This window comes from Odocoileus virginianus, chromosome 11, assembly GCF_023699985.2.
Source record: "Odocoileus virginianus isolate 20LAN1187 ecotype Illinois chromosome 11, Ovbor_1.2, whole genome shotgun sequence".
NCBI lineage: Eukaryota > Metazoa > Chordata > Mammalia > Artiodactyla > Cervidae > Odocoileus > Odocoileus virginianus.
The window spans coordinates 41,951,498-41,974,826 of NC_069684.1; the positions used below are offsets into that span (position 1 = coordinate 41,951,498).

The 23,329-nt window shown below is 39.6% G+C and overlaps 1 protein-coding gene across 1 annotated transcript in view; it reads left to right on the plus strand.

Annotated features, from left to right (window-relative positions):
* Positions 1 to 23,329, plus strand: part of F5 (coagulation factor V) — an 81,574-nt gene that overhangs the window by 29,566 nt on the left and 28,679 nt on the right. The window contains exons 4-13 of the mRNA XM_070474340.1: positions 2,539 to 2,751; positions 3,961 to 4,104; positions 6,726 to 6,947; positions 8,202 to 8,367; positions 13,071 to 13,248; positions 15,189 to 15,288; positions 16,183 to 16,394; positions 16,955 to 17,105; positions 19,012 to 19,224; positions 20,669 to 23,153. Coding sequence (XP_070330441.1) covers positions 2,539 to 2,751; positions 3,961 to 4,104; positions 6,726 to 6,947; positions 8,202 to 8,367; positions 13,071 to 13,248; positions 15,189 to 15,288; positions 16,183 to 16,394; positions 16,955 to 17,105; positions 19,012 to 19,224; positions 20,669 to 23,153 — 4,084 coding nt within the window. The remainder of the gene's footprint in view (positions 1 to 2,538; positions 2,752 to 3,960; positions 4,105 to 6,725; positions 6,948 to 8,201; positions 8,368 to 13,070; positions 13,249 to 15,188; positions 15,289 to 16,182; positions 16,395 to 16,954; positions 17,106 to 19,011; positions 19,225 to 20,668; positions 23,154 to 23,329) is intronic.

A 23,329-nucleotide genomic window follows, 5' to 3' on the forward strand; every position in this document is an offset into this window, starting at 1 on the left:
ATTAAATCAAACAAAATGGATGCGTCATTCCATTTATATGACAACACAGGAAAGCAAAACATAGAGACAGAAAGCAAATCAGCAGTTGTCTGTGTCCGGAGAGTAGGGGAAGGTATTGACTACAAATGGTACATGGAAACTTCCTGCAGTGATGGGATTGTTCTGGCCCTCCATAGTGATGGTAGCTATAGAACTATACATGTTTATCCAAATTTAGCAAATATTGTACTTAAAATTGGTGAATTGCATTGTTTGTAATTTATACCTCAGGAAAGATGATGAAAGGGTGAGGGAGAGGGAGAAGGGAGGAGGAATAAAGAGGAGAAGAAAAAGAACAGGGAAGGGGGAGGGGAAGGAAAGAAATTAACCATTTGTTTTCCCAAAGTACAGTCTTTTCAGTTAGAGTAGTTGCCACTGGCCTTTGGCTCCATCATGTTAAACATTTTAGCCCTTTTCTCTGATCCTTAGTTTCTACTCACATTTACACTCCAATGGTCTTACCTTCCACCTTAAGGAATTTATTGACTGTTGTACTAAACAAAGATAACTGAATCCCAAAGAGAAATTCTGGTACCAGCCGACGACGTGAAACTGTCACCTAATGAAATGAGGAACTCCTCGGAAGAAACTGGTCTTCCCTCTTGCTGTCTGACATCGGCCTCTGCCCTTCCTGTCCTCACTTGCTCCATCTCTGGCCACATCTTCCTTTTGTTGCTGAAAATGCCACCCAACCCTCTGCTCTGCTGTTACTCTTGAACACCACAGTTCCCTTTCTTCAATAAGTAAGACCATTTCTATATTCTCCCCCATCTCCCACCAGAATGGAAAGTTGAATACACATGAAAGTCTTACCGGTGGGCCTTCTAGGGACACAAAGGACTGAAGTAAAGCATGTAAACTTCACAGGGGAGATACATTTCATAATCACAAGGACAACTCGACTGCTAGACTTTGAGACTCCGGGGAAAGAATTGGGATAATCAGATGGTAGGTATGTGATAAAAGGGCTCAGAGTGGCATCAGTTGGAAAGAAGACATGAAATACAGAGTGAAACAGTATATAAGTAGATGTGAATGTACTTACACCCATGCTAACAGGCAACTGAATATATCTTACTTGTGGACTGGGAGAAAATATTTGCAGTTTCCAAAATGTATAGACAGCTCATACAACTCAATGACAAAAAAAAAAAAAAAACAACAGTCAAAAAATTGGCAGACCTAAATAGCCATTTTTCAAAAAAAAAAATGTACAAGTGGCCAATAGGCATATGAAAAGGTGCTCAACATCACTAATTATCAGAGAAATGCAAATCAAAACTACAATAAGCTATCACCTCACACAGGTCAAAATGGCCATTATCAAAAAGTTTCCAACTAACAAATGCTAGAGAGGGTTTAGAGAAAGGGGAACCCACCTACACTGTTGGTGGGAGTGTAAACTGGTGCAGCCACCATGAAACACAGAACAGAGTTTCCTCAAAAAACTAAAAATAGAGTTGCCATATGATACAGCAATCCTACTTTGGACATATATCCAGATAAAAACTCTACATGTACCCTAATATTCATAGAGGCACTATTTACAATACCCAAGCCATGGAAGCAATCTAAATGTCCACTGACAGGATGGATAAAGATGTGGTATATGTACATCTATCTATTTATACATACATGCAATGGAATACTATTCAGGCATAAAAAAGAATGAAACAATGTCATCAGCAGAAACATGAATGAACCTAGAGATTATCATACTAAGTGAAGTTAAGTCAAACAGAGAAAGACAAATATATGATATCAATTGTATGTGAAAATCTAAAATATGATGCAAATGAACATTTTTACAAAATAGGAACAGACTCACAGACAAAGAAAACAAGCTTATGGTAACCAAAGGGGAAAGGGGGTGGGAGAACAATACATTAGGAGTTTGGGGTTAGCAGATACAAACTACTATATATAAAATTAATATGACAACAAGGTTCTACTGTCTAGCACAGATAACTATTTTCAATATCCTTAATAAACTATAATGGAAAATAATATTAAAAAAGGTATACATATGTAACAGAATCATTTTGCTATTCACCAGACACTAACACAGCATTATAAATCAACTATACATCAATAAAAAGTTTAAGAATTTTTAAAATATTGGTTGTCTTGTCAAGCATCATAGAGAAGATATAGCCTATCTTCATATTCTGTGATGATTTCCTGATCAAAGGTTACTCACTTCTTTGATTAAATTTAAATAACAATTATTTAGACACACTGTAAAATTAGCTTGCTAGCCTTTTAAATAATGTACTAGTAACATTTCTTGTTCACCTCAGATCACCATTGACTCAGAGTTTTTATAATTACACAGACACAGAAGTGGATCTAAGTGAATCTTAGATCCACATAATGAAGGTTTACTATAGAAAGGCACAAACATCTTCATTGAAAGCTTATGTTCCTGCAGATTTGAGAGCAGTGAAAAAGTAATTCTCAGAAACTCTTCAGATGTTCTCATGGCTTTTACTTCTCCAGGTGCGTCTTACTCTGACCACACACTCCCCATGGAGAAGATGGATGATGCTGTAGCTCCAGGCCAAGAATATACCTATGTGTGGAGTATCAGTGAGGACAGTGGGCCCACCCACGATGACCCTCCATGCCTCACACACATCTATTATTCCTATGTAAATCTCGTAGAGGACTTCAACTCTGGACTGATTGGACCTCTGCTTATTTGCAAGAAAGGTAAAAAAAAATTCAATGACAACAAAGATGTTGGATTGGTAAGGAGTACTATCATGAAATGAAGTTTGAAAGCGCCTTGGGATCTTTTCATAAATGAAGAGAAGGGTGCAGAAACCAGATCATAGTTTGACACTGGTATTTGAAGGGTGGAATCTTCTCTCTCTTTAATCCTTTCTTCATCTTGGTCCTGGGAATCTCTCCCAAGTAAATCTTTGTCTGGGAGTATGTTCTGCTGCCATGCCCATATGATCTGTAACATTTACCTCAAGGCCAGGTCTTTTTGAAAGTATACAGCAGCCTATATACTCTGCTGAGAGTCCTTGGAAAGAGTTTTGACAAATATACCTGAGGCTTGGGTTGGCAATTTGGTCTATAAATACACAAAACTCTAAGTTTCTTTCTTGTAAAGAAGCCAAACACTTTGGGTGGTAGGTTTTGAACACACTCAATTGACTTTATAAGAAATTTCATTGGCTGGGCTTCTTACGAGTAAGCTTGGATTACTTTACCCCAAAGAATTTATCCAATCTTTTATTAAAATAAACAACCATAACAAATTTCACTGTGGGAAACAATATGATGGATTCACCATCTGTCTATACATATACACATACCAAACCTACATAACATTCCTAATTCATTTATTCACTACACAAATACATATTTTCATTGCCTGGTATACTGAAGATACTGTGACGACACTGAAAAATATTTTAAACTTGTAAAATTCTCTTATTTCATTTTATAATCAGCTGCATTTTTTTCCATTTTGAGAATAGATTAATCTTGACCCTCTCAACCAATTCTCTATGTCTCATTACAGATACTAGCAAGATGGCTCTATTAAACTTAGAGTGTAATGCTTTTACCAGATAAGCCATGGGACCTATGAGCTATGGGACTTATTGACACTGGAAGAAATGGCTACTTTTACTAAAGTCTTAACAGTCATCAAATGTTTTCTCTCTGTGTCAGATCAAATGTACCTTTAAAGTCCCATTCCTCAAGGCTATCAGATGTCAGAGGAAACAATGTGGTACCAGGATTTTAATAAGCGTTCAATCATTATTACTTGATAGATGCTATTTTTTATAAGAATGGCTCACAGTAGACATCGGTATGATAGGCTGCTTCTCTACAACACTGCCATCTAGGAATAGCTAGAGTCTTCTAACTTGGATGCTATTAAAACTATGTCTTTTTTCACAGGCACCCTAACTAAGAATGGAATTCAGAAAATGTTTGACAAGCAACATGTACTGATGTTTGCTGTGTTTGATGAAAGTAAAAGCTGGAATCAGACATCATCCTTAATGTACACAGTCAATGGCTATGTGAATGGGACGATACCAGGTAATACACGGGCTGTGTTGAAAAACTAGTTGAAGCATTGGTCCCATTGTTTCCCTAAGGCCCTAGGGAAGTTGACTACACTATTTATTTTTTAACTCCTGATCTGAAAGGTCATGGAACCTAGTTTAGTGGTTCTCAAGATTTTATTATCCTATTTGAAAACAAAAGACAAAAAACCCCCACAAAAACTAGCAAGTACAACAGACAAATTAGAAGCCAAGAGAAGCAAGTGATCTTATTAGACATCATGCTCTGAGCAGGTTTCACCTGCAAAGACCTCCAGGATATCAGCTTAGTCTTCTTCAGTGAATTGTGTGGTTCCTGCTGCACAGTAACCATACCTTCCTCCAAAGAGGAAGACTCAGAGGACAGAATTCAAGGTCAATCCCTAGCAGGAAAGGTCAGTAGGAAGAATGCAATAAAGACACTTACAGTGAAGATGAATAGGAGACTAGGAGAAATATCCAGTATGTGAAAATACTACGAGCATTGCAAAAGATGATGAATAATATTCAATGACATGTGGGATATTTTTCTCTTCATTTGCATGTAGACTCTTGTGAAAAAGCGAAATTATAACTATTGTTAAGAGAAAAAAATTGATACCCATCTAAACCACTTCTGCTTCTCTCTGATAGAAATGAACTAGAATCAAAGATCCTGTGGAGGAAAAATGGGAGAAGTGAACATATTACTTTATTAAATAAACTATGCTTCAAAGCACTAAGCTTCTCAGAAGCTATTCTCTGTATCTGAAAATCACAAGTGGTTTCTCTAACTAAAAATAAAACTTGTCAAGAGTTGAGGTCTGGATATTGCTTTTAAATTGTGTTCCATTTCATTTGATTCCATCTTCCTGGTTAGGTCTTTATACTCACATGACCCTGGGTTTTGATTCAGAGTTTAAAAACTTAGTTACTGAGCACATCTGACCTCACCTTGTTCACTTCTCTACCCTAGTGTGTTTTTTTGGCAGTTAACTGTCTCAATGTACTTTCTTACAAAAATGGGTTAATCATCTATCCTGGTGCAGAAGGTACTCAAGAATTTTTTTTACAGATAACATAGCATGTCTAGTACTATGGGCCTTAAGGGGAGTGGTCAAAAGAGAACCTGTATCTATGCCCAGGCAGATTGAATTGCCTGTGCAAATGCGGAGAAGAAGCCAAAGGAATCCATATGAAAAAAATAGCAATTAATAACTCTATGTGGGCATAGAATTTAAGAACTTATAGTTGAAAAAGACACAGTAGCTGGGGTTAAGAAGGGCAACCTAAGGAAATGTCATTAGTAGAAATAGAAAAGTTAATGCTTGTTAGACTGCCTTATGGAGCAGTATAAATTGAAAAACTATAATAAATGCCAACACAGATGTATAAAAGGCTCAAACCAATATAAGCATTGATTTGAGACAGATAAATTCTTCCACCAAAGCCTCCTACCTTCCAACTTCTTGTTCTCACCAATGATACCAGGAAATGGTCTTGTTACAATGGTTTAAAACAGAGAAGCCCTCAGCCACTCTTTGTGTGAGGGACTGATTCATGGCCCCACAATCTAATATCAAGTGATTATAGATCTGAAAGTTAAAACCCAAGCCAAGGATAGAAGCCAAGGTTGGAATCTCCTGCAGAGCAAATTAGCATTTTCACGGTCACTGTGGGGGCAAAGAAGGAACCAAATAGCTTTTGTACTCAGTTCTCATTACTCCATCCATGAAACACTCCCAGTGACCCAGTATAATGAGGATTTACCCACTGCATGTTAACAAGATCCTATAAATGACAGAGTAACTCATTGTCTTGTCATTAAAATAATCAGTCAGTGGGTAAAGAAACAGAGCATGCGTGCTAAGTCACTTCAGTCGTGTCTGACTCTTTGTGACCCCATGGACTGTAGCCCACTAGGCTCCTCTGTCCGTGGGATTTTCCAGGCAAGAATACTGGAATGGGTTGCTGTGCCCTGCTCCAGAGGATCTTCCCAACCCAGGGATCAAACCTCCATCCCTTACGTCTCCTGCATTGGCAGGTGGGTTCTTTATCACTACTAGCACCACCTTGGAAGCCCAAAGAAACAGTATAAACTACTTAAAGCATCTTCACTTAAACTTGACCCCTAAACTCATCCCTTTTGGAGGTTTGGCCCTTAAACTCATCCCTTTTGGAGGTTTGGCCCTTAAACTCAGCCCTGTTGGAGGCTCTGGCAACTCCAGTTGAGCCCAGGTTGGTTGTAGAGTGACCAACTACTCAGGCTTGCCCAGGACTTTCTCAATTCTAAGATTGAAAGTTCTGTATTCTGGGAACCCCTCTGTCCTTGGTAAACCAGAAGTGTTGGTCACCTACTTGCCTCTCTCCTTGGATCTTAGCAGTCCCTGTGTTTCTGAGCTAACATTCCCCCATCTCTGGGCTCTTAGCACCACTTATTGCAATGAGTTGTGACTGCTTGTTTGCTCATGACTTGGATGACTGCTTTTCTAGGGAAGGTACCATAGTGGGAGTGTTTATACCCCCAGAACCTTGCACAAGGCCTGATGCAAAGCAGGTGCTCAAAATGTATCTGGTGAGTGAATTCTTTTATCACAGACTGCTGATGGCCTGTGTTGGCCCCCATCTCTCCCTCAGATATAACAGTCTGTGCCCATGACCACATCAGCTGGCATCTGATTGGAATGAGCTCTGGGCCAGAACTGTTTTCCATCCATTTCAATGGTCAGGTCCTGGAGCAGAACCATCGTAAGATCTCAGCCATCACTCTCGTCAGTGCCACGTCCACGACTGCAAACATGACCGTGAGCGCCAAGGGAAGGTGGACCATAGCTTCTCTCATCCCCAAACATTTTCAAGGCAAGAAATTCCTCCACAAGTCTTGCTTATGAATGTAGGATCCTTCTTTCTTCCTACCTTGGCACTAACTCTCCCATTCTCCTTTCTCCTTACAAGCTGCCCACGCTCCAGACATAACATTTCTTGGTCCTCGAAAACAGAATTTAGATACTTTGCTCTTAGACTTATAACTTGTTAGTTGGGGATGGAGGAAGTAGAAAAATTGACAAATATTTTTTAAAATGATGCAAAAGCCAACATGATCTCTACTTCCTTGAAAGGAGAAAAGAGGAAGGAAACAAAAACATATGTGCAGATATTCTTTCTTGGGGTATTCAGTATGCAGCTAAAGGAAAAGAAGTAGATGTTGGAACCTGTCAAACTTCTGTAATTTATAGAAAGACCAAGTTATAGATAGTGAAAAAGTTTTAACATGAAAAGATTGTCTTTCATAACAAAATGAGCACAAAGCCTCGTCCACAGAGGAACTCAGTGGATGTGTATTGAATGGAAAGAAAACAGAATCAAACCAGCTGAGGATTTTAAAGGACATTAGTGAATTCTGGTGGGGAGAAAAATCAGCTTAGGTTGTTATATGGTATCAGGTAAGCAAAATAATGCTCTATTGCACACTGTTGCTTTAAAACTGTTAGGTGGAGGGTTCCTGTATATAAAAGTAAATATCACTATAGGAAATCATTGTATTATCAAAATAATGTGTACAAAAGCAAGACATACAAGAAAGAGACACTTCTGGGATAATTTCAGTTTTTGTTCATACTGAGTGGTCAAAATTATATTTGAAGTAATGAACTGTCACAATATTGCTAGAAGATAGAGTCCTAAATAATAATGAAATAATAAAACTAACATTACTGAGTTTAAGTACATTTTGTGCTTTTACAATTTCATATAGTATATATTAGTATTTCTTAATTTACAAACAGATGATACGAAAAATGAGAAATTGACAAGGTCTAAGTCATAAAGTTTTAAGAGTCTGGAAATTACACAAAATTTTCCTCCCCTGAAAAATACAAGGAAAACCATTCCAATTTTTTTCCGTTACCCATTCTCTCTCTTTCCCTTGCTTTTTTATTCTTGCCTTCCTCACTGTACTAAAATAGTTTCAAACCAAAATGCTTAAAAGTTTCCTAAGTACTACTTTTACTGTTATTATTGAAAACTTCCACAAATTTATTCAAAAGATTTTCATTTTTATCAGCCTTAATTTCTTCTCTCAAATTCTTCCATTTTCCTTATGTTCTAACTCAGCTGGGATGCAGGCTTACATAGACATTAAAAACTGTGCAAAGAAAACCAGAAATCCTAGGAAATTAACTCGAGACCAGAGGCGGTACATGAAGAGGTGGGAATACTTCATCGCTGCAGAGGAAGTCATTTGGGACTATGCACCTATAATACCAGCAAACATGGACAAGTGAGTTTGGAGGGGTTCTTCCTACTGTGCAAATGTTTATGACATGTTCTATAGGGTCCTAGATCCATAGGGTCCTAGATCCATAGGGTGAAATGTCGTGAGTTGACAGCTTTCAAGGATATACATGTATTGGATTTCATTTTCAAGTCAATCTGAAATTATTCCATACTCACCAAGAGAACTGAGCATGATAATAACTACAGCCATGGGAACAACAACAATAATAATAGCAGCTACCACGTGTTGAATGCTTCCTATTGCCAAGCAGTGTGGTAAACCTTTCTAAGAGCTTTGCTTTAACTCCACAATTAGAAACAGCTCTTATTTATTTTATAGATTAGGAAGTGGGAGAGCTGGATTAAGAAAATTAGAAATTCAAGTAGCTCTTATACACTTGAAAAATACACAAGTTCACTCATAAGAGAAATATGCAAATTATTAATAAACTTCTGTGGAATACTATTTTTTCACCTATCAGACTCACAAGTTCAGATGATATATAATCTAGTGGCAAGACTGTGGGAAACAAGCTCTATCATGTATTACTGGTGGAAGAGTGAACTGGAAAACCATTCTAGAAGATAATTTGGCAGTATGTATTAAAATTACAAATGCATATATCTTTTGACCCAGCAACCCCACTCTGGGAATTTACTATATAGATTCATATATTTGTTTACAGGTGAAATGAAGTATGCACAGGATGTTCACGGCTGCACTGTTAGTAGTAGCAAAGGCTTGGAAACAACCTATGAAAGTGACAGTCACTCAGTCGTTTCTGACTCTTTGTGACCGCATGGACTGTAGCCCACCAAGCTCCTCCTTCCATGGGATTTCCAAGGCAAGAATACTGGAGGGGGTTTCCATTTCCTCCTCCAGCGGATCTTCCCAACCCAGGGATTGAACCTGGGTCTCCTGCATTGCAGACAGATTCTTTACCATCCGAGCTACCAGGAAAGCCCTGAAACAACCTATAGTGTCCCTCAGTAGTAACATATGAGTATATACATACAATGGAATACTGGGTATATGTTTTAAAAAGGATGTAAACATTCTCTCTACACTAATATAAAAAGTTCTCCAAGAGATATTTTTAAATTAGTAAGTCAAGGGAACAAGATGGTAGAACAGCAAATTCCCCTACTTGTATCCCCCAACAAGGGGATACCACAGAAGTGCAAAGGAACACAAGAGGCTACTACAAACAATATATGTCAACAAATTGGATAAGTAGAAGAAAGGGAAAAGGGTCCTACAAACATGCACTCTACCAAGACTGAATCAAAGAGAAACAGGAAGCCTGAACAGATCAACAAGTAAGAAGATCAAATCAGTAATCAAAAACCTTGAAACAAAAGAAGCCCAGAACTAGATGGCTTCACAAGTATATCATACATGAATCCTCAAACTCTTCCCAAATATTAGAGCAGGGAACACTTCCAAACTTATCTTACAAGGCCAGCGTTACTCTTATACCAAAGCTATATAAGGACATTGTAAGAAAAAAATTACAGGCCAATATCCCTGATGAACATAAATGCCAAGCTATCAAAATATTAGTAAACTGAAGTCAATACCACATTGGAATTATCATAAACTATGATCACACTTCCTTATTTCAAATGACATCACAAAGCTATAGTTATCAAACAGCATAATAATATCATAAAAACAGACACATAGACCAAATGAACAGAAGTAAGGGCTCAGAATAAATAGATGCATGTACAGTCAATTAATCCTCGACAAGGACACTAAGCAGACACAATGGGGAAAGGATAGTCTCGTCAATAAATGATGGTAAGAAAACTGAATATTCACATGCAAAAGAATAAAATTAGACCCTTAGCTTATTACATACAACATGTACAAAATCTAAGTAAAAAATAAATTAAAAACTTAAATGTAATGTCTGAAACCATAAAACTCCCAGAAGATCACAAAACAGAGAAGCTCTTTGACGCTGGTCTCGGCAATGATTTTTTTGGCTATGACACCAAAAGCACAGGTAACAAAAGCAAAAATAAACAAGTGGAGCAACATCAAACTGAAAAACTTCTGCAAAAGAAACAACAAAATGAAAAGATAACCTACAGAATGGGAGAAAATAGCAGCGAACCAAGTATCTGAGAACAGGTTAATAGCCAAAATATTGGGTTGGCCAAAAAGTTCATTCAGGTTTTTCCACACAATAAAAGGAACTCATGTAACTCAATGGCAAAAGAAACAAGCAAAAATAGCCTGATTAAGAAATGAGCAAAGGACCTAAACTGACATTTTCCCTACAGAAAACATACAAATGCCCAATAGGTATATGAAAAGGTGTCCAGCATCACTAATCATCAGGGAAAAATCATATCCTTGATGAGATATCACCTCACACCTATGAGGATGACTAGCACGCAAAAGAGGTAACAAGTGTTGATGAGGGTAAAGAGAAAAGGGAACCCTTGTATACTGATGGTGAAAATATAAATTGGTGCAGCCTTTAGGGAAAACAGGCTTCCCTGGTGCTCAGACGGTAAAGAAACTACCTGCAATGCAGGAGACCTAGGTTCAATCCCTAGGTCAAGAAGATCCCCTGGAGAAGGGAATGGCAACCCACTCCAGTATTCTTGCCTGGAGAATCCCATGGATAGAAGAACCTGGAAGTCCATGGGGTTGTAAAGAATCAGACACAACTGAGCAACGGACACTTTTACTTGTGGAAAATAGTAAGGAACTTCCTCAAAAAATTAAAAATAGAATTACTGTATGATCCTGCAATCTCACTTCTGAGTATATATCCAAAGGAAATGTAGTATATACTATCAAAGAGTTACCTGTACTCCCATGTTCAGTGCAGTGTCAACCATGACAGATTAAACATGGAAGCAACCTAAGTGCCTATCAGTGGAGATATATATGTGTATGTGTGTGTGTGTGTGTGTGTGTGTGTATATATATATATAATGGAATATTATTCAGCCTTAAAAAAGAAGGAAATCCTGCCATGTGCAATAATATGGGTGAACCTGCAGGACATTAGGCTAAGTGAAATATTCCAGACACAGAATGACAAATACTGCATGATCTCATATGTGGAATCTAAAGTTGAACCCGTAGAAGCAGAGAGTGTAGTGGTGGTTGCCAGGGGCTCAGGGGGTAGGGGGAATGGGAGAAGTTGATCGAAGTATACCAGTTTTTCATTTTTAAAATGAATGAGTTCTGGAGACCTAATATAGAGCATAATATATTAACTATAGTTAGTAACACCACAGTTAATAACATTGTATTATATTCTTGAAATCTATTAAGACAGTAGATCTTAAGTGTTATCAAAATTAAAAAATAAGCAACTAGGTGAGGTGACAGAAGTGGTTATTAACTTGATTGCGGTAATCTCATATACTTACATACAAATCATTATGTTGTAAATCTCAGATACATACATTTGTCAGTTATATTTCAGTAAAGCTGGGAAGTGCAACAAAAATTCAAGGTATGGTACAGAATATGCAAATAGCTGCCTTTTGTTAGAGGCATGAGAGGATAAGAATAGTTATATCTGCAAGTCATATTTGCATAAAGATGCTCTGGATTATCTACTTGAAATGAATACAAATGAGTATTTAGGAAATGTAGGGAGAGTCAGGGAAGTGGGGTTGAGAAAAAAAAAATCCACAACTCTGTAGCAGCAATCAGTGCTTTTTATTGTATAGAATAAATCCATAAAATGGATAAACTCTATTATGGAATCTGCTTTTGCAAACAAAGGCAATAAAAAGGACCAAGGGGAAAAGTAGTTCATGTTACTTCCCCAAATCATTTACTGCAGTAGCTACAGAAGACGGGTGAAGGCAGTTGCTTTTCAGTTGGCACCAGGATTGGGTGGATGGTAGAAGGGACAGCCCAACAGTACAGAACTATGTTAATAAAGACAGTAGAAACTTACTAGAGTGAGAATGTGTTCTTTTAGAGATGGAGAAATACCTGGAAAGCCAATTGTTTGTTGTTTTAGTCACTAAGTCATGTCTGACTCTTTTGCAACCCTATGGACTGTAGCCTGCCAGGCTCCTCTGACCATGGAATTTTCCAGACAAGAATACTGGAGTGGGTTGCCATTTCTTCTCCAGGGGATCTTCCTGACCCAGGCGTCAAATCCACATCTCCTTGATTGGCAGGCAGATTCTTTACCACAGTCGTGTCCGACTCTTTGCAACCCCATGAATCGCAGCATGCCAGGCCTCCCTGTTCATCACCAACTCCTGGCATTACTCAAACTCATGCCCATCGAGTCAGTGATGCCATCCTGCCATCTCATCCTCTGTCGCCCCCTTCTCCTCCTGCCCCAATAGGATACTATAAATTAAGTGATAAGACATACTTAAGAAAAATTCATAATGTATCTTCTCCTTTCATCCAAGTAGACCTTTCAGAGATCACTACTCTAGAAACTGGAGAGATAGGAAGATGTAAGTAGCTGCTTCTAACCAAGATTATGACTTCATCAATGGTGGAGGAGACAGATCAGAGATTTCCAGTTTTCCAACTACAGAGAAGATATCAGGAGTTTGCAAATCACATTAGGGTTCCCCCCCACCTAAGAAAACTGGCACTTTATCTAATTCAAGAGCAGAACTTCTAAACATAAGGGTTTCCCCCCATCTTATTGGGGTCTCTACTTGAGAAAACTAATCTTTTAAACTTTATTTCACTTTAAGAAAATACAGATCTCTGCATTTGGATAATTTCTCAAACCGAATTGGAAAACATTATAAGAAGGTTGTCTACAAACAGTACCAAGATGACTCCTTCACCAAACGCCTGGAGGATCCCAGTAGCAAAGGAGATGGGATCTTGGGCCCTGTTATCAGAGCCCAGGTCAGAGACACACTGAAAGTAAGTAACAGAAATACAGAACCATGGAAGAACTTGAAAACTGAAAAACAGATTATACGTACTGGTTAGTTATTTTTTTTTAACGTGACCGTGTAATTTTTAATTCAAAGGTGGTTTTAATTCTTTTTTGTATTTGCACTTATTATAGCCTATCTCAGAATACAAATCATCTAAAATAGTTGATCAGATTATAAAGGAATAAACCAAGGAGCCAATGTAACTGGGGTGAAGGATAATGTGGGGACAAGGAAAATAAAGCCAAGGATAAGTATAATGAAACACATACCATATGCTCCTATAATGTTGTCTGCAAATTTTGTCCTAGGATTTCTAGCAGCCAAAATAAACAGGTAAATAGGTCAGGCAAGATTCACAGTAGTCATAAAAGAAGTACAATTTCCCCTGTTATTGAGACTTAGAAGAAGTTATCCTATGGATACTTAAAAAGAGCATGGTGTATGATGTGGCAGATGGAATCCTTGACCCATCTACAACTGGTATGATAAATTTAAAAGCTGCATAGTTTTTTATTTAATTTTATTTTTAATTGATTGATGATTCTTTAAAATAATGGTTTGATTTCTTTTTTGGAGGCCTGGGGGTCTTCTGCTATCATTTAGAGGTTACTCTGTAGGAGTTGTTCCATATTGTAATGAGTTTTTTATGTATTTGTGGGGAGGCAGGTGATCTCCCTGTTTACTCCTCGACCATCTTCTTTCACTTCCTAAAAATTGCATAGCTTTTTAAAATAATGTTTCTCATTATATCTGAGAACATAGATGAAAACAGTTCATCAATGTGGTCTAAGCATGTAGTTCTCTGATGATTGGTCTCTGATGAAGGTAAATTTTGATATGTGTCAAGAACACTGAGTGTTCCTCAGGCAGGTTTCTTTATATGTTGTATCATGTCATCACCTTATCTTTTGATAAGAACTAGACAGTGAGAATTAAAAATTGCAGTCTTTGGCCAGATTCTAGGGTGAATATAATCTGCAGATTAAGGATGACCCAAATGCTTTGGCAAGCAACCAAGTAGAAGATAAGATTAAGGTTCTCTTCTGAAGATTAAGGAGGCTAATTAGGACTCTTGTGTGATGAAGCTGCTTCCTTCATCTCTTCATGGGAATGAACTAAGAGGATATTTGCAGACAAAGCCAGTTCTATTCATTAAAATAAATAAATAAATAACCAAACGGCAGAAAGCCACATTTCTCTTGTTTCTCTCTTCGTTTCCTCATTACTGATCCCGTTTAGGTGCTCTTAGAAAGTATAAAGATGCCTCATCGGAAATTCAAGAGCTGGTTATTTGCTATGCCCCATCAAGAAGATGGTTTTGGGGGGACTTCCCTGGTAGTCCAGTAGCTACAACTGCACTTCCAGTGCAGGGGACCTGGCTTCGATCCCTGGTCAGGGAACTAGAATCCATGTGCCACAACTAAGAGTTTGAATGCCGCAGTTATATGACTCTGTATGACTAGAGGATCAAAGATCCTACATGCCCCATCTAAGACCTGGTGCAGCCATGTAAACTAAATAAATATTTAAAAAAGAATAAGATGACATCAGGGACAAGGGTTTGGGAGATCTGGCAGACTGGAGAAGGGAAGGAGCAGATTCAAAGGCAGATGTGGTCCAAGCCAAAAGCAGAGGGGAAGGGAGATGGGGCTCAACTTGGAGAGGGTAATGTACCGTGAGGAAAATGTCACTTCTAAGGTCAGACTTCTCTTTCCATTTTCCACCTTACTATGTAAGTGGAACGCTCTCAAATGCATCTGCCAGGTGATGGGGAGAGGTTGCCCCTCAGATACACAGTTATTAGTTTGCATTCACCTAAAGACACATACGCACCATCCAACAAGTAAATACGCAAAGCTAGCATTGTCTGTTCTCATGATTGACCTTAAATCCTGAAATAATGGATTCAAGTTAATTTTATAGATCGTGTTCAAAAATATGGCCAGCCGCAGCTACAGCATTTACCCTCACGGTGTGACCTTCTCTCCTTACGGCGATGAAGGAAACTCTACCTCAACCTCAGGTTTGAATCTTTCACATCTACTGAACGAAACTACTGACCTCTGAGAGACTGTCATATTGTCCTACTATCCTTCTTGCCTGTTAGTATAACTTGTACCGTCAGATAGTATACATGTAGTGTGTGTGTGCTAAGTTGCTTCAGTGTCCAACTCTTTGCGACCCTAATGATTATAGCCTACCAGGCTCCTCTGTCCACGGGATTCTCCAGGCAAAAACACTGGAGTGGGTTTTCATGCCCTCCTCCAGGTGATCTTCCCGACCCAGGGATCGAACCCGCATCTCCTGTGTCTCCTGCATTGACAGGCAGGTTCTTTACCACTAGTGCCGCCTGGGAAGCCCCAGTATACATGTAGGGGTATCCTCAGAATCACAACCAAACACTGCTCACGTCAGGGATTTTGTTTATCCTGGTGACTACAAAGTATGGTGTCCTTTGTCAGTGCAATAAGCGGCCTCAAGTGGACTGATATCTAATAACCACAAGCTATCCAGAGCTCTGGACATCTCCCAGGAGGCTCAGTGGTAAAGAACTCGCATGCCGATGCAGGAGCCTCAGGAGACACAGGCTCAATCCCTGGGTCAGGAAGATCCCCTGGAGGAGGAAATGGCAACCCACTCCAGTATTCTTGCCTGAAAAATCTCAAGGTCAGAAAAGCCTGTTGGGCTACAGTCTATAGGGTCGTAAAAGAGTTGCATATGACTTAAGAGACTAAACAGCAACAAGAAGTCAGAGTTATATCAAATGGAGCTTAATATAAAAAGAATATCCCTTTCTCAACACCAATTCTATTGAGAGCTCAATTATTTTAAATTACTCATTCATTTTTTACTTATTTATTTTTTCCATGAAATAATTTTGAAAATCAAAACCAATTTTGAATATATTTTCTTTTAGGCAGTAACACCATGATCAGAGCAGTTCAACCAGGGGAAACCTACACTTATAAGTGGAACATCCTAGAATCTGATGAACCCACAGAAAATGATGCTCAGTGCTTAACAAGACCATACTACAGTAATGTGGACATCACAAGGGACATTGCTTCTGGACTGATAGGGCTTCTTCTAATTTGTAAGAGCAGATCCTTGGATAAACGAGGCATACAGGTATTTTGTCCCTGAAGTAACCTTTCAGAAATTGAGAATTTCTGATGGGAACAGAGTATTTCTCCTTGTTAAATAATGGGGCTTTCACTTCTGAAGAACAGAAAATATTTAGTAGTCCCTCTTTAGCATGAATATAACAAGGCTTATTCCTTTAGTTACTTTATTGTCTTATTTATTTCTTAGATAAGTCTTATATGGACTCTACTGGAGAAGACAAATCTCCAGTGCTATAACTGCATTTTTTGTTTGTTTCAAATTCCAGATCTTCCATACTGGCTACATGATAAGCAAGTCACTTAGTTTCTCTTAATTTTTTCCTTTCATTAAAACAGTATTATTCTTTCCTAAAATTTTTACAGAGCTGTTTCAGGGCTCAGTGAGATATCACCTGGTAAAAGTGACTCTCACAAGGGCTTTGTTCACAATGGGTTCACAGATGTCTGAATTTATGGCTCCACAGGCCCCGAGACCTGTGTGCCTTTGGTTTCTGAGAACTCAGTGTTGTAGGTAATCCATAGGCTAGGATGTTAATCACTGAACACAGCACTTTTATCCTCCAGAGGGTAGCAGACATTGAGCAGCAGGCTGTGTTTGCTGTGTTTGATGAGAACAAGAGCTGGTACATCGAGGACAATATCTACAAGTTTTGTGAAAATCCTGAGAAGGTGAAACGTGATGACCCCAAGTTTTATGAGTCAAACGTCATGAGTAGTAAGTCGGAGCGCTCTTTTTATCCATCAGTTTCTTATTCCTGTGGCTGAAGTGTGACTGTATCAAGAGGCAGAGGTGTGAATTAGAATCCACTCACCTCTTAGTCTCACTTCCAATCCAGGAATTTGGTGGTGAAATTACTGGGTGATAAAGAAATCTTTTTACAGCAAGAGGTCAATGCTTGCTATCCTTCGATGCCCTGTTGATTTCCTGCTTCAAATATGTGTGTGTTGGGAGGGGGGGGGTGCACGAGCACATGTACATGAACACATGCTCTGAGCAGGGAAGAACAGGGTGAAGGGTGTGGGTGGGTGAGGGAAGAGGCCTTGGTCAGAGGTATCTGAGAATTTTAGACTGGGTGCAAGGCGAATAGTCTTTATGCCCAGGGCAGAAGCAAGGTAAATGATCTAAAGCTAGACTGTCAAATCAAACTGAGCAAAATGCAGACAGGGAGCCAAGAGTCTTGGAAAGCCAATCCACGAAGAGGTTTGAAGTGAGCAGTAAGAAGTACAGAACAGAAAGAATGATCTGAGTCAAGATCTCAGGCTTTTCTGTAATTTTAAAGTCCATGCTCAAAGCCACTGCTGTGGGAGGTCTGGGAGAAATTTCACTGAGCCAGCTGGAAGCAAACTTCTCCACAAGGGTCAGGGTCCCTTTCCTCAGAGCTGGGAGTCACTGTACTCACTTTCTCTCATAAGTAATCACAGAAAGGAGGACAATTTCTCCACAGTTTGTTCATATAATTTCAGGTGACTGACAGCTGACGATTATTAGTACTGGCAGTTACCAGGAAAATAACTCCGAACAAGGAGTCAGCCTCAGCTTTCTTTGCTTAATTTCATTTTGGCAATGAATCTGTCATAGTTCTAGACCAGTGCTGTCCATGTGAAATTATATATGAGCCACAAATACAATTTAAAATTTTCTAGTAGACATATTAACACTAAGGAGAAAAAGGTGAAGTTTGTTTTAGTAATATGCTTTATTTAAGATATTGCAAATATTATTATTTAAATATATAATCAATATTAAAATTAAAAGAGATTTACTTTATTTCTTACTAAGTCTTGGAAATCCAGTGTGTATTTTATACTCACAGCACGTCTCAATCTAGATTACCCATAGTTCAAGTGCCCAATAGTCACTAGTGGCTAGTGGCTACCATAATAGTGTAGCTATAGACCATGTAGAAAAGCTTCCAGAATCAGGTACAAACTAAAAACACATTAGGCCAGCTATGTGATAAGTATTTAAGTGTTCACTAGTGCCAGGCATTATACTAGGATGAGGGTTATTGTGGTAACCCTGGCAGACATAGACCCTGCCCTCACAGAAATCATCTATGATTTTATTACCATGCTTAGTATATAAGTAAATACTGATACTGCCTAAAAATGTATCCCATTGAAAGAGAATGAAAATGTCTGAACTTGATAGCTGAGTGCAAACTAGAGATTATACAAATGCTAAGATGGAGCAATAAAAATTGCAAAATATGCAAAATAGGCTTTGTTTTTAGGGATAATTAATTGTATTCAATAACTAATGCTTCAAGAATTTGACTTTCTTATATTATGCTTTTTCTCCAGGTAAAATTACTCTAGATAATATTCTAAGTTGACCCTCAGAATATCTTTGAAAGCAGACCTAGAGTAAAAAATATACACTTAACAAATGAATGAATAAATCAATGTGAATGAAAGGCTTTGTTTTTATCCTGACCTTTCTCCCTTGGCTAACTTTAAAGAATAAGTTCTCATTTGAAAAGTCTGTGTTTGATATTCAATCTGGTAAAGCTTATCCCATATAATCAGTAAGACACAAACAGAGTATCACTGGGTTATAATTAGCCACATTTCCTTTTGTTGGTATAGGCCTGATGTTTTAACAGATTTCACTCTTTCAGCTATTAATGGCTATGTGCCTGAGAGTATACCCACACTAGGGTTCTGCTTTGATGACACCGTCCAGTGGCACTTCTGCAGCGTGGGAACCCAAAATGACATTTTGACCATTCACTTCACTGGGCACTCATTCATCTATGGAAAGAGGCATGAGGACACCTTGACCCTTTTCCCCATGCAGGGGGAATCCGTGACCGTCACAATGGATAACGTTGGTAAGACTGGGATATTTAGAGGGGATCCTCTGCTCTGCCTGCCCTGCTCCAGCTCTTCAGACTACCACGCTGCCCGGGCTTCTCTCTCTCATTCCTGGCGGGCTTTCCTTTCAATACTATTCATGATTTCTACTGGGGGAATTGATTACTCAAATGGGCCAGTCCTTTTTCATGCATTTCATTTATCCTTCTCTGGGCTAAGTGAGAAGCAAAGATATAACAGTAAAAGGATCAGGCATGACTTTGAGGAGAAAATGTGAGCATTCAGCCACAGCGCATCTCTTTCATCAAAATGCCTTTTTCAGCTTTTTAAGATAGCCATCCCACACTAGGGTTAGCAATAATCCAATATAATGCCTTAGAGGCGGGCTTCACAGATAGCTATCATGGGCTTTGGAATCATCAGACCCAGGTTCAAAACCTGCTCTGCTGCTTGCTATCTGTGTAACCTTGGACAAATTACTCCACCTCACTGAGCCTCAGTTTATTAATCTGAAAAACAGAACAATAACACTTTATAGAGTTGCTCTGACATTCATTGTAATATATGCCAAGTACCTAGGACTCAGTAGATAATCGACATGTTATATCTATGGAAGACTTGCCAGGAAATCACATACCATTTCAAAGAGATTCAATATTGTCCTGGATCCACTTGAATTATTTATTCCTTAGAAATATCTAGATGTTTCCTATTTCTTGGGAAACAATAGGAACAAAAGAAACAATAAGATGCTTCTCATTTCTTATTTCATCATCTTTCACCTAACTTCAGCTCTCTAACAAAATGTGCAACTCACAGAGCTTTGATATCAAAGACCATTTCATTCTTGGGCTTCCCAGGTGGCTCAGTGGTAAAAAGCCCACCTGCCAATGCAGGAGACATAAGAGACCTGGGTTTGACCCCTGGGTTGGGAAGATCCCCTGGAGAAGGAAATGGCAACCCACTCCAGTATTCTTGCCTGGAGAATTCCATGGACAGAGGAACCTGACAGGCTATAGTCCATGGGGTCGCACAGAGTCAGACATGACTGAAGTGACTTAGCACACACACACACATTTCATTCTTAATTCATCTCTTTTTGAATATATTCTAAAACAGTGACTCTCAAACTATTTGCGCTGAAAGTTTTTTCTCCCTAATCTGCACCGACCAATACTCTGGGTTCATATCCTGTCAAATGAGATCAGTGTGCTGATCACACAGTTGGATGTCATGGAAATGTGAAGATTGCAAAAAGGTTTCCTATACCCTTTCCTCTCGATTTCATCCCTTATGTCCCTGTGGAACAGTAACCAGCAGTTCACAGATCAGTTGTGGTCCACAGACCACAGTATCCTTAATGAAAGTTCACTGGAAATTATCTGCTACAATGGACCGTAGGGTTTTTAATATCTTTTTCTGTACTCAGAGTTCTCTATTCTGTCTGTTTCTTTTTTGTAGGAACTTGGATGTTAACCACCATGAATTCCAATCCAAGAAGCAAAAAACTACGGCTGAGGTTCAGGGACGCTAAGTGTATCCGGAATGATGATGATGACTCCTATGAGATTACATATGAAACTTCAGGATCTACAGCCAAGACTACAAGGAAAATGCGTGATTCTTCAGAAATTGAAGATAAAAATGATGCTGACTTTGATTACCAGGACGAACTGGCTATAACATTAGGACTTAGGTCATTCAGAAATTCATCACTGAATCAGGAGAAAGATGAGTTCAATCTTACTGCCCTAGCTCTGGAGAAAGACTCTGAATTCATTCCTCCAAGTGCCAACAGCGCTCTTGGTTCAAATTCTTCTTCCCCAAGTCATATTAGCAGGCTTATTGCCAACAACTTTGCAGAACCTCTGAAAACTCTTCTGCATCTTGAAGCCCCTGCAGCTGGTTCCCCCCATTCTGGCTTAGATAAGAACTCAGCTCTCAACCCTCCCATGGCAGAGCATTCCAGCCCTTATTCTGAAGACCCTAGAGAAGATCCTCCACTCTCAGATGTCACAGGGATAAGCCTACTTCCTTTTGGCAAAGGATTCAAAAATAAAAAACCTGCTGAACATCAAAGATTCCAGGCAGGAAGAGGCCGAGCAGCAAAGCGTAGGTTCTCCCAGATGGGATTCCCAGCACATAAAACCAGGACACATTTAAGCCAAGACAACTCTTCTTCTTCCAGAATGGGGCCCTGGGAGGACATTCCCAGTGATCTGTTACTCTTACAACAAAAGGATCCATCTAAGATTCTGAATGGAGAATGGCATTTGGTTTCTGAGAGAGGCAGTTATGAAATAATCCAAGATGCTAATGAAAACAAGACTGTTAATAAGTTGCCCAGCAGCCCCCAGAATGCCTCAAGGACTTGGGGAGAAAACATCCCTTTCAAAAACAGTCATAGAAAGCAGAGTGGCCACCCGACATTTTTGGTAACTAGACGTAAACCTCTACAAGAAAGACAGGATAGAGGAAATAGTAGATTGAAGGAAGGCCTTTCGTTAATTAGGACACGAAGAAAGAAAAAGGAGGAAAAACCTGCATACCATGTTCCTCTATCTCCAAGGAGTTTTCACCCTCTGAGAGGAGAGGTCAATGCCTCATTTTCAGACAGAAGACATAATCATTCAATGTTACTCCATGCGTCCAATGAAACATCTCTTTCCATAGACCTCAGTCAGACATTCCCCTCTATGAATGTGAGCCTTGCAGCCTCACTTCCTGACCATGACCAGACCTCACCAGATGACACCAGTCAGACAAGCCCCGCTCCAGGTCTTTATCCGACAGTGAGCCCAGAGGAACACTATCAAACATTCCCTATTCAAGACTCTGATCCAACACATTCTACTACAGCCCCCAGTGACAGATCTCCCACACAGCCCAGTCAGATACCCGACTATAACGTAAGAAATATGGGCATCCCTACTGATGTGAGTCAAATTTTCCCTTCCTTGGAACTTGAAGTCTGGCAGACAGCTACCTCTCTAGACCTCAGTCAACCATCCATCTCTCCAGACCCTGGCCAGATGGCCCTCTCTCCAGACTTCAGCCCAGAGTCTCTCTCTCCAGATCTTGGCCAGACGGCCCTCTCTCCAGACCTCAGCCAAGAGTCTCCCCCTCCAGACCCTGGCCAGATGGCCCTCTCTCCAGACTTCAGCCCAGAGTCTCTCTCTCCAGACTTCAGCCCAGAGTCTCTCTCTCCAGATCTTAGCCAGACGGCCCTCTCTCCAGACCTCAGCCAAGAGTCTCCCCCTCCAGACCCTGGCCAGACGGCCCTCTCTCCAGACCTCAGCCAAGAGTCTCCCCCTCCAGACCCTGGCCAGACGGCCCTCTCTCCAGACCTCAGCCAAGAGTCTCCCCCTCCAGACCCTGGCCAGACGGCCCTCTCTCCAGACCTCAGCCAAGAGTCTCTCTCTCCAGACCTTGGCCAGACGGCCCTCTCTCCAGACCTCAGCCAAGAGTCTCCCCCTCCAGACCTCGACCAGCTTGATCTCAGGCAGACATCACCTCCTCTAGATCTTGATCAGACATCCCACACTTCTGAATCTAGTCAGTCACTGCCTCTTCCAGAATTTGGTCAGACTTTCCCTTATGAAGATATTGGTCAGATGCCATCTCCTCCACCAGACTCTACACTAAATAACACTTTTACACCAGAAGAATTTAATCCACTGGTTGTAGTAGGCCTCAGTAGAGATGATGGAGATTACACTGAAATTATTCCAAGGCAGAAAGAAGAGAGCAGTGAAGAAGACTATGGTGAATTTGAGTTTGTAGCCTATAATGACCCATACCAAACTGATCTTAGGACAGACATCAACTCCTCCAGAAATCCTGACAACATTGCAGCATGGTACCTCCGCAGCAAGAATGGAAACAGAAAAACTTATTACATTGCAGCTGAAGAAATATCCTGGGATTATTCAAAATTTGTGCAAAGGTTTGACCAGTTCTTATATTCTCATTTTTTTCCACTAAAGCTAAAAAAGTAATTACACCAATCTAAGGAGATGCTTTTGGACAAATCATACTAAGTATAATTTAGTTCCCCTATATAGTGCAACTTGGCTTAGACTGTTTCCATTGTCAATTCCAAGATAAGCTTTTCTACTTCAG